Here is an 11,908-nt window from a genome sequence, read left to right as displayed (position 1 = left end):
AGGTCTCCATCTGAGATTCGGAGCTTTCTAGCTTTGGCAGGCTACTATCGGAGATTCATTCAGGACTTCTCCAAGATAGCAGTTCCGCTCACCCGACTGACTAAGAAGTCGGCGGTGTATCGCTGGGGGCCTGAGCAGCAGGCCGCGTTTGAGATGCTGAGATAGAGATTGTGTGAGGCGCCAATCTTAGCCCTGCCAGAGGGCATGGAAGATTTTGTTGTGTACTGCGATGCATCCATCGCAGGTTTGGGAGCGGTATTGATGCAGAGACGGCATGTCATCGCCTACGCGTCGAGGCAGTTGAAGCCTCACGAGGCGAACTACCCGACGCATGATTTGGAGCTAGGGGCTGTTGTGTTCGCCCTCAAGATTTTGCGTCATTACCTCTATGGGGTTCGTTGTACAATTTACACGGACCACAAGAGTTTGAGGTATCTCATGGACCAGCCAAATCTAAATATGAGGCAGCGTCGGTGGCTTGATGTGGTGAAGGATTATGATTGTGAGATCCTCTACCATCCGGGGAAGGCCAATGTCGTGGCCGATGCGCTTAGCCGCAAGGCAGCGCCGATCAGGGATATCTATCTAAGGATGATAGTGATGACTCCGCTTCTGGAGCGAATCCGGGAGGCTCAGCAGGAGGCCATGAAGGAGGAACATCGGAAGAGTGAGCGGATTGTGGGGCAGGTTTCCTCTTTCGTCTATGATAGTCGGGGTTTATTCACTCTTCACCATAGGGTGTGGGTCCCTTATCATGGAGGAGTGCGTCAGGTCCTGATGGAGGAGGCGCACAAATCCCGATTCTCCATTCATCCCGGGACGACGAAGATGTATAGGGATCTTCGTCTGGACTATTGGTGGCCCTGCATGAAGCGGGGTGTGGCGTGGTACGTGGAGCGGTGCTTGACCTGCAGGAAGGTCAAGGCCGAGCATCAGAGACCACACGGCAAGATGCAACCGTTGGATATCCCACTGTGGAAATGGGAGGATATTACGATGGATTTTATCACGAAACTTCCCAGGACCACGCGGGGGATGGATTCGATATGGGTCATCGTGGATCGATTGACCAAGAGCGCCCACTTTATTCCGATTCAGGAGAGCATCTCGGCCAAGAAATTAGCCGATATCTATATCAGGGAGGTGGTGGCGCGGCACGGAGTGCCAGTTTCGGTGATTTCAGACAGAAATGTGCGGTTTACTTCCAGGTTTTGGAAGAGGTTTCATGACGAGCTGGGTACTCGTCTGCATTTTACCACCGCTTTTCACCCGCAGACGGATGGCCAGAGCGAGCGGACCATCCAGACTCTGGAGGATATGTTGCAGGCATGTGTGTTGGATTTCGGAGGTAGCTGGGATACCTACCTCCCATTGGCGGAGTTCTCGTATAATAACAACTATCATGCGAGTATCGACCGTCCTCCCTTCGAGATGTGATATGGGAGGAGGTGCAGGACCCCCAATATGTTGGGGCAAGGTTGGCCAGAGAGTCATGGGGAGCACCGAAGTAGTGCTCAAGACGACAGAGAAGATTCAGCAGGTCCGGAGCAGGTTTCAGACTGCTCAGAGTCGGCAGAAAAGTTACGCCGATAAGCGCCGATCAGACCTGGAATTCCAGGTCGGGAATATGGTTCTCCTGAAAGTGTCGCCATGGAAGGGCATCATCCGATTCAGGAAGCTGGGCAAGTTGGGCCCAAGGTATATCGGACCGTTCAGGGTTGTAGTCTGGGTGGGCAAGGTAGCGTACCGGCTGGATCTGCCAGCCGAACTCAGTCAGATCCACAACACCTTCCACGTCTCTCAGCTGCGAAAGTGCCTAGTGGACGATACGGCAGTGGTACCCTTGGAGGACATTTAGGTTTATGGCAACCTGAATTACATCGAGCGGCCTGTGGCGATCCTTGACCAGAAGTCGAAGGATCTGAGGAACAAAAGAGTAGAACTCGTGAAGGTGCAGTGGCAGCATCGGAAGGGGTCGGAATGGACTTGGGAGCCGGTGAGTGAGATGATGGAGCACTATCCCGAGCTGTTTCAGGATCGAGTGGAAGACTTCGAGGACAAAGTATAAAATAAGTGGGGGAGATTTGTAGCACCTGGTTCTTGGTATGTATTCTGTTATTAAATCTTCTATGATTTTTGCATTTTTTGCCGTGGACTCGACGAGTCGAAGGACTGACTCGCCGAGTAGAAGCGGGATGAGGCGCGAGGATTAAGTTGCGGACTCGGCGAGTAGCCATTGTTTGGGAAAAAACTCGAATCCAGGGGTTTGCACCCTATTTAAACGACCATATGCAGCCTCCTTTCCCCCTTTATGCTTCCAAACACTCCTCATAGCAACCCTATCCGTTTTTGTGAAGATCTAAGGCTTTTTGAGTGATTCTTATGAGTTTTGATCTCAAGGAAGAAGGAAGAGCATAGAAGGATCAAGAGGGGACTGAAGGATTCGAGTTTGGTTCATCATTTTCAGTCTTTGGAAGGTATAAAATCTGAACCTTGCTCATTCTTTTGTTAGATCCCTCTCTGGAGTGATTTAGGGCTTTTATAAGCCATTTTTGGTGGCCAGCCATGTTTGCAAACATGGTTGGGGGTTTGGGCTTATGTATCATGTCATTTTATGAGCCACAAGTCAGATCTAGGTTGCTTTTTGCACCAAGGAAGGCCCCATGCAACAAAAGAACCATTTTAGAGCCTTTTAAGCTCTAATGTCCCATGCATGCACGTAAAGTTTGTAACTTTACGTGCTAAATCAAGTTTGGGGGCTGGATCTATCATTTGGTTAAGTGTTGTACATCAGAAATCGAAGTTCTTAGTGATGAATGTGATAGACTCGGCGAGTCCATTCCTGGACTCGGCGAGTCCAAGGGTTTTGGTCCCATATCAGTGAGGGTCATAAGGACCAGTTGAGTGTGGAAGGGTTTTAGGAGTCCCGGGGAGTGACCCAATGTTCTGGACTAAGCAAAGCGTTATGGGAATTCATGGTACTTGGCGAGTGCATGAACGGACTCGGCGAGTCCAAGACAATCTTCATGGAACTCGGCGAGTTGTTCATCAACTTAGCGAGTCGATGACAGAACGTGTTCATAGGATGAAGAGTAACTCGACGAGTTGTTCATACAACTCGGCGACTCAAGTCAGGACATGAGTATCAGTTGATGATGGAATCGACGAGTTGTTCATACAACTCGACGAGTCGGATATGGATTCAGTCGGTGTTCGTTTAAAAGGAAAACTCATCGAGTCATCGCCTAACTCGACGAGTAGAGACGGGTATAAGGTCTGATGGAAGGATAGGGACTCGGCGAGTTGACGAGTCAACTCGGCGAGTCAGGTCAACTGGAAGTTGACTTTGACTTTGACTTTGATTTGGTCAAGTGGTAAAATGGTCATTTTACCCTAAGGGTAGATGTCAGTGTCTGACTAAGTGTTTTGTGGGAATTCTTAGCCGGTGGATTTCCGAAGCAGCAGTGGTAGCAATCAGAGGATTCCCGCACAATTCAGCAGATACGAGGTGAGTTACCTTCCAGTAGGGGTGGGTCTAAGGCCACAATGTCGGCCCACCATTGAGGGGTATTTAGGAGATAATTGTCTTTGTGATAATTTATCTTGGTCTGGTATGCATTTGGTTATGAGTTATATCTGCATGATAAGGATAATTTCCCTGATAGTGGTCCTTAGGACCAAGGGGTAGGTCAGTACCCGGATATGTCTAAATGTGTGTTTTAATCTTGCTATCGTATGCTAGTGGTAAGGGGTGGAATAGTCCCCAGTTACCAGTTGAAAGATACCGATGACGGTTACCGGTTGAAAGATACCGATGATGATTACCGGTTGAAAGATACCGATGGTACTGTATGGTATGTGGTATGATGGGGGAACTCACTAAGTTTTGTGCTTACGGTTTTGGTTCTTGGTTTCAGGTACCTCTTCATCCAAGGGGAAGGAGCCGGCGGCGTAGCATGGCATCACACACACTCACATATGATTCCCGCACGGTGTTTTCTGGGATTGTACTCTTATATGTCATTCGTTCATAGTTGTGGGTTTCAAACATGATACTTGATTTTGAGATGACGTGCTTATACAATATTTCCTAATGAATGTTTTATGAATTAATTAATCAAAAATGAAATTTTTGGGCTTGAATTTTGGGATGTCACATGATCCATTCAATTCCATCTAGCAATGGAATGAAAAATTCTATCCTTCCTTTTATTCCATCATACCAAAAAGCAAGTTGCTATGCACTTAATAATAGGGATAAAACATTATGTAATTCGTTCTAGTTATAGTTCTTCTTTCCAATCCAAATCAGTGGTTCCATCAACTGGCAATACTCTGGAGATTATTGTTGTCCTTCATAGCTTCCATTTATCGATTTAATTTGTAAAGACCAAGAAAGTAACAGATCTAATAACATGTTACCTAATGCCCTTTTCAAGAGAGATCAAATGGAAAAAAAAATCTTGGGATTTGTATCTGGATAAAAATAAAACCATTATTCCTTTAGAAAAAAGTTCCATTTAGCAATATTGTAAACTTTAATTAGAGATAAGGGAAAATTATGAATTTGGTCCATGTGATATAAAATGGTAATTATCAAGTTTTGACAACTACACTATTTTGCTTCAAGAGTTTACCATTCTTCATAATGCAAAATAAGGTCAATGATTTCTGATGTTATGACAGGAGTTGATGGGTAACAGAGTAAAAAATAATGATTACAAGTTAGAAAAAAAAAAAAAAAAAAGATAATTACTGAGAGTATGAGTATTCGTTGAATCTAAGTAAAAAAATTACCCTAAACATCATCTTCTCCCATTAAAAAAAAAATCAACCATACCTCAAGAATGGTATCAATCTGATTGGTAAGAGTGCTCCAAAAGTGCAGAGATCTCTCTGATAATTGACCTTAAGCAGATATCTAGTATTTTGCCTGATGAGTTTCCATGAAAATTCAATATAATTCACTTTATCGTTTGTTTTCTTGAGCCCCATTAACATTCACAACTTGCACAACCTAGCAACTTCTAATTGGGTACTGCAAACGAAAATTTAAAATGCTATCTGAATAGTAAAAAGGGTTAAGAATTATAAAAATTAAGAAATTTTTCCAAATTTTAGACAGTAACCTGATAATTATACTATGAAACAGAAAACCAACATGGATGCATGAATTCAAAAATGTATTCATGTGGAGTGTAACTCTGAATGAAAACTCCATACAACAGAAAATCAGGTAAAAGGGTAAAATTGGAAGAAAAGAAAACCCAAAGTCTGATATTTGGAAAATACATCATGGATTACCTGCACACTTTTGGTTTACTTGGCCATTGTAAATTGGATGATTAAATCTACAATTACCACCAAAGATACACACTCCAGCTCTTAAATATTGTAAGCAATTAAATACACCAGTTCATCCTAATATGTCATTGAATCGGAGTATGTAGCTTCCAAAATCCCATAATTCAATTTATATATAAAGAGGTTTCACATAATTTAAGCTAATAAAGCCTCTCCGTCATACAAATCAAGGAATTTATGGAGATTTGCTTGCTTTAAAAACAGTTAATTAATTTAAGATCAATTTCTAGATTCAGAGCACATAAACAGCGAAAATTTGGGGATGATAAGCTCTAGTTGTGGACGCAAATTTATAAAATGGTTATGGTAATATATTGCAAATACAAAAAATTGAGTTCAAGAGATTAACCTAGAATGCAATGAGCTGCAAATCTGACAGATTGATCTGAGCGATTTGAAAATTGGGGCTTTTTATTTTTTGTAGTCACATTCTATGGTTTTGAATCATTCCTTACACCTACCGCATATGCAAAAGAAAAGAGAAATAGATGAAGAACGGAAGCACAATCTTAGAAGTCATCACCTGGACCAAGATGAACAGTGGATAAAAGCATTTATGTTAACAATAAATCGATTAAACAATTCTCGAAGCGATCTTGGCGTCCCAAATTTCTGTGACCTGGGAAATGTGGTGACATTAATTGAGTCCGTTTGTTTGGTTATCAGAGGGGAATCTGTTGTAATTGATGTCAATCAGCGTATCGAAGAACCTGAACGCCACCATCACTCCCAAACTCTCTAATCTTCCTTCTTAACAGGCAATTTTTCCATCGTCTTCAACCCCAACTTTGGAAAGATTGAGGAAAGCAACAACGGGTACAACAACGATCAAAGGGGTTGGAAGCGGCGGGAAGACTAAAAGGTGGGAGACAAAGAGGGTTTTAGAAAGAACGTGTCACCTGATCAAATGGATTAACTAACCCCGATGGAGGTAGATGGTAAACTGAGGGGTGGTTGGCTTGGCTTTTCAGGGGCAAAAGTCCTTTTTGGAAAAGTCACAAAAAATTAGGTTTTCCTGACTTTTCCAAAAAGTTTATTTTTACTTGTATTCAAATCCAATAGTAGCTTCTAAAATGCATTTGCCAAACATCTTTTGCTTTCTATCTTTTCCTAAAAGAACTTTTGGCTTCTAAAAAGGTAAGCCAAACACCCTCTGAGAGAGAACGGTGAAGCGGTGAAATGGGTATACATATGAGAGAAGATGAAGACTGAAGGCAAAATATGGGAAGGTGTAGATATTTGACGCGGTGGATTGTTACATGGATTAATTACAGTAATAATCAAAGTGGCGGTGGTAAATGAGAAGTCGACTCGTGTACATGATACATGATGAACAACATGTTTGACCGTAAAAAAAAATAGAAATAGTGCTGTAGAAAAAAAAACAAAAAAGAAAAAAAAAATCAGCCATTCAGAGAAAGGTACTGTTCAACTAGCACTTCAAAATTAGTATATATATAAATGCGATCTTACATATTAAAATTCATTAATTTATCACCTAACTCTAAGATATGTTCCATTATTAATCATAATAGTTTAATGTTCACAAAGCATTTATGATTCAAGAAATATGGTATGAGTCGTCCTTCAGACTATATAAACTCAACAATATGTACTAAAAATATAAACATTACCACATAAGGATTGACGATCAAGAAAACTTAATAAATTAAATTTAATCATCAAACCATAATCTTAAGGGTTCCTCTAAATCTACGCAAAAGTATATGGGATTATCCCATAATCACATAAGAAAACATAGAGAATTCATAATGGAATTGATAAAAATTGTAAATAAAGTAAACCGAATGCTCCTAAATATTTCCACTTTTTTGATCATCAAAACAATGTATATTGATCTCTAGCCTCTAGAGGGTTTGTGATCTTTAAAGTATCGTTTTTTTTCTTGTGGGACGAGATTGCATATTTTTTTATGCTTAAGGAGATGCTGTACTTATAGTTTTTCCAAACCTACAATGGATATTGTTAAAGGTACCTATGATCCTATAGTCAAAGTTCCACAATGATTACGGAAATAGTTAAAACCATGAAATATATTTAATATTACATTTTTGGTCCTTTGTTTATATACTTTTTTCTATTTTCCTATTTTTAACATAAATAATATTATATTTATGGATTATATATATATATATATATATATATATATATATATATATATATATATATATATATATTGTTTTCTCTTTTTTTTAAATAATTTATTTTGGATTTTCTTTTTCAAAATCCTTGTTTACACTTTTATTTTTCATATTTTTTTATGTTGTTCAATTTTATAAGTTTATATATTATTTCGTTTTAGTGACCAAATAAAAACTAAAGTGAGAAAAACAAATTGTAAAAATAAATATATAACACATTATCTTTAATTTATTTTATTTTTGAATATATTTATATTATTTATTTTGAATATAAATAATGCATCCTATCCTATGTATAAACAAATTTACTATATGCTATTTTTCTCCTTTTACATTTAATATATTAAATCTATATCCCACTAAGCTCGTTAACTATAACAACAATTAAAACCATTAAATACAATTAATATTAAATTATTTATACATTATTTTCTGCTTTCTCCTCTTTGATTTTCTTAAAAGGTAATTCATTTTAGTGTCATTATTTTTCAACGGCGTACGGCGTATGTATTGATCGAACGTGGGCAGTGTCGGATCCTAAGAGGGGCTAGGAGGGTCATGGCCTCCTCGGTTTTAAGGTTCCTAATACCTTATATGTTTATAGTTTTTTAATAAAATAAATCAAATAATCATTATATTTGTTAAATTGGCCCCCTCTGTTTTGAGTTACAAAATTTTGATATCAACTAACAAAATCATCCGAAAATCACTGATTAAATCAAAAATAGAATATAAAATAAAATAACTGACAGAATCAAAAGAAACCGTATCAAATTAGGAAACTAATCAAACTAAGAAACTACTCCCTTCGCCCCATTTTTATTGGCCACATTACTATTTTAAGTTGTCCCAAATTAATTGTCATTGTTAAAAATAAATGTGTATTTTTACTATATTACCCTTCATTTAAGTTATCTATAATACATTTAAATTTGGGATTTACTAGGAAAAAGAAAACTCATGCTTTCTTGCTTTTTCACAAGTTGCTTTACGTAAACAAAAAAAGAACAATAAAGTGGCAGTAAACTTCCAAACACAAAAGTCTTTTTTTTCATTAAAATCAAAACACCGTGAACTATTTCTTTCAAAACAAATTGATATGCAAATTTTTTAATTGTTCAAATACATTACAACATCGTCTATTAAAGTTTGATCACACTCAATTTGGAGTGGTAAGTTACCTTGTCGATCTAACCTAAACTTACCAATATCGGTATATGATAATTGTTGCCACCTTGAACCTTTATGATTTCTTTCATACATGTTTGTAGTGTTAAAAAAACATTGTTAAGTTGTTGTGATTGCATTCTTTCAAAAGATGTTTGAACCGCATTAACCAATTCATCGGTTGTACTCAAAGCCTCTTGTTCTTGAAGTGATTGTATTGCTCGAAAAAATCCAAGGTCTAAAACATTCAAATCCGGGCTATTGGGGGGTTGAAAACAAAGTCGAATATCAAACCCATCTCGCGATGCCGCTTCAAGAAACTCGCTATCATCAACATCAATATGGGGCTTTGCGTTATCTTGTTGAATAAATATAGGACCGGTATGACCTCGCGGCCATTTAGCTCTAATATCCGGTAGAACTTTTTCTATCAACCATGACCTTGTTACCTCTTTGTTCACCGATAAAATAGGTTTCGTTTCCATTGTTCCCGCAACACGGTTTGTGCTTGAACGTTTAGCAGGTTCTAATGTTGTAAATAGGTAGATACCAATTTTTCCCGAAAAAACTTCGTTGCCCGATGAATCATATCTCGGTCTTGCTACCGCCGCTAGAAACATGATCTTTGTAATAAACTTTTTGCTTTTACATGTTCTTAACGGTTCATCCTCACCGGGAACAAGATAATAACGTTTTGATGGTTTTGACATATAAAACCATTTTTCATCAATATGGACAACATTAAACATATCATGGAATGTAGGAATTGGACTAAATAATGATGACAATGTAATCTTTGATAAACAATATTCTAACCTTGCTCTTCTATTCTCATGAGTTAGAGTTGGCTTGATGGCATTTGTATGTGGTCGAAGAACACCTTCTTTAATTCTTCTATGAAATGTTGATTTTGAAACATTTAGAGATTTTGCAAGAGAGCGTATATTGGATCGACGACGTAATGGAATTTCCGAAACTTGATTCAAATTTATTTGTACCCTTTTCCGCCCAACAACAATTGGCATATTTGAAGAGAAATCAACCGGTAATCCATGGTCAACTTGATTTTTACCTTGATGCCAAATGCGACTAACAGTTCGCTTAGAAACCGAGAATAGTGAAGCTACTTCACTTGCGGAACCTTTTTTTAATCTTCCATCGAAACTTTCTTGCAATAAGGATTGGAATATGGCTTGACGTTGTGCAATGGTAGTGTTTTTTTTAGTGGGTGGATTTGTGGAAAGCTCCATATGATAACTGAAGTGTTGATAAGAATAAATTTGAAGTTGGAATACACTATTATGAACCGGTTGATGCATATAAATATAAAGGTGGTAAAAATATTGGCTCCATAAAATTATCTTTAAGTGCTTCTGGCAAAAAATTATGGCGGCATAATTGCCTCCAATTGTTTATCATAAAAAAAAAAGAAAGTAAAAGCTGGAGTAAAATTTTAAAATTATGGCGGCTTAATTGCCTCCAATTTTTACCGTAAGAAAATGAAAATTTAAAAATAAAGAGTAAAATTTTGGCATGAAATTATGGCGGTATATTTTTGCGTAAAAAATGGAATTTTAAAAGTGGGAGTAAAAAATCCAGAATTTTAAAAGACAAAATAAGATAAGTTTATAAAAGGGTAAAAATGTCATTTTACTGAATAAAGTAATCAATAATTAATGTTTTCTTAAACTTTGTGTTTTTTGTCTGTGGACAATAAAAATGGGACGGAGGGAGTATCTTTTAAACTCTATAAAACAAAATCAAAGGTACACAATTATTAACTCAAGATTTTGACTCTAAGAAAACAATAAAGATCCAGAAACTTCAAAACCGGAAACATCAAAATATCACCGGAATAACGTCATCTCCCACTGCCTGTCGATAAACTGCAACTCTCCATCGGTCTCTGTCGCCACACCTCGGACTACCGATTCTCCTTCGTCAGATTGTAGCTTCTCCACCTTGCTCTCTTTTCTCCGTCGTGCGGTATGCTCACTGCCGGCGAACGCTCTCCTTTTCCGATCTCCTCTCCACATGAGAAATCTACCCGTATTTTTTCCTCTCTCTGTAACTCTCTTGACTCTTTTGTTTCTCTTGCTTTTATGTATAAGTCTATTACTCTGGAACTTGAAACGATGGTGGAGTGTAAACAGACATATGGTACACATATTAGCTGACAAAGTGACAAGTCTTTACCATATCAATGATAACATTTACTTTGAGTTTATTGATATTATTTATTGATTTTCTAGTATATAAAAACTTTTGTAAATTAACAGTAAAAACGAATATGTATCTATTATTGTATAATAGAATTAGTCAAAATCACAGTATACTTTTTATTTTGGTTTTAATATTATCATAGAAAAATTTAGTAACTTGTATTTTTATACAAAATGTAGTTGTTTGCTATATATATTTGTTGGTTGTGATTATATTTTAGTATTATATTTTATTATTTAGTAATTGTTAGTTAATTGTTTTATATAGTATATATCAACATGAAAAAACAATCGATTATTGATAAGTTGTGTATAAAAAATGTTAATTTTATTTAAGGTTCTAAAAAACTATCATATATTATATATTGTTTTGTATGAAAATATCCAACTTTTAGTGTTTCTATTCGAACAAATTAGTCTAAAAACAATTATGCAAGACTTCAAAAATGAAAAAATCATCAAGTTCGTTCCACTTTGAAGAGCAATATAAAATTATATGTTATTAGTTTTCTTGTTACAAATTTTGATGTTATAATTTTGAGCCATTTTTTTTGCTTATATAGTTTTGCTTTGAAATTTTAATTTCGGCTCCCCTAATAATAATGTTTGTGTTCCGCCCCTGAACGTGGGGCGTTCTTTAATTTTATATGTATCAACTCTTTGGTTTTGCACCTAGGTTTTTAGCTCCTTTGAAATCCATAAGTATCTTTTTGGTAAAAACTACATTCAAAGCATAAATCAGTATCATTTATCTTCATTTGGAAATTCTAAAGCCTAGAAAAATCAATAGTAATACATAGAAAAAAATAGTTTAAGATATCTAATCTTTTTTCTGATTTATAGGGCTAAAAATTGTATGGTTTGGACAAATTTGTTGTAAAAAATGAAAAAAAAAAGTAAAAAAATATAAATTATTTTTTCTTAATTTTTTTCAGCAATTTTTTTTAAAAAAAAGTAGCGTTTTTTATGTTTGTAAAATCAAAAAAAAAAAAA

At 36.8% G+C, this 11,908-nt stretch overlaps 1 protein-coding gene across 1 annotated transcript; it reads right to left on the bottom strand.

Annotated features, from left to right (window-relative positions):
* Positions 1 to 8,716: 8,716 nt before the first annotated feature.
* LOC145099552 (uncharacterized) lies at positions 8,717 to 9,943 on the bottom strand. The gene has a single exon (XM_079037112.1). It carries the CDS (start codon positions 9,941 to 9,943, stop codon positions 8,717 to 8,719), a length of 1,227 nt encoding a protein of 408 aa, XP_078893238.1.
* Positions 9,944 to 11,908: the final 1,965 nt, after the last annotated feature.

The sequence above is a fragment of the Lactuca serriola genome, chromosome 4, assembly GCF_051521515.1.
Source record: "Lactuca serriola cultivar US96UC23 chromosome 4, Lser_US96UC23_V15, whole genome shotgun sequence".
Classification (NCBI taxonomy): domain Eukaryota; kingdom Viridiplantae; phylum Streptophyta; class Magnoliopsida; order Asterales; family Asteraceae; genus Lactuca; species Lactuca serriola.
This window is presented reverse-complemented; position numbering and strand designations above follow the sequence as displayed.

Bases quoted from the DNA above. Each gene is read 5' to 3' on its own strand.
- LOC145099552 (XM_079037112.1), bottom strand. From the start codon at position 9,943: ATGGAGCTTTCCACAAATCCACCCACTAAAAAAAACACTACCATTGCA.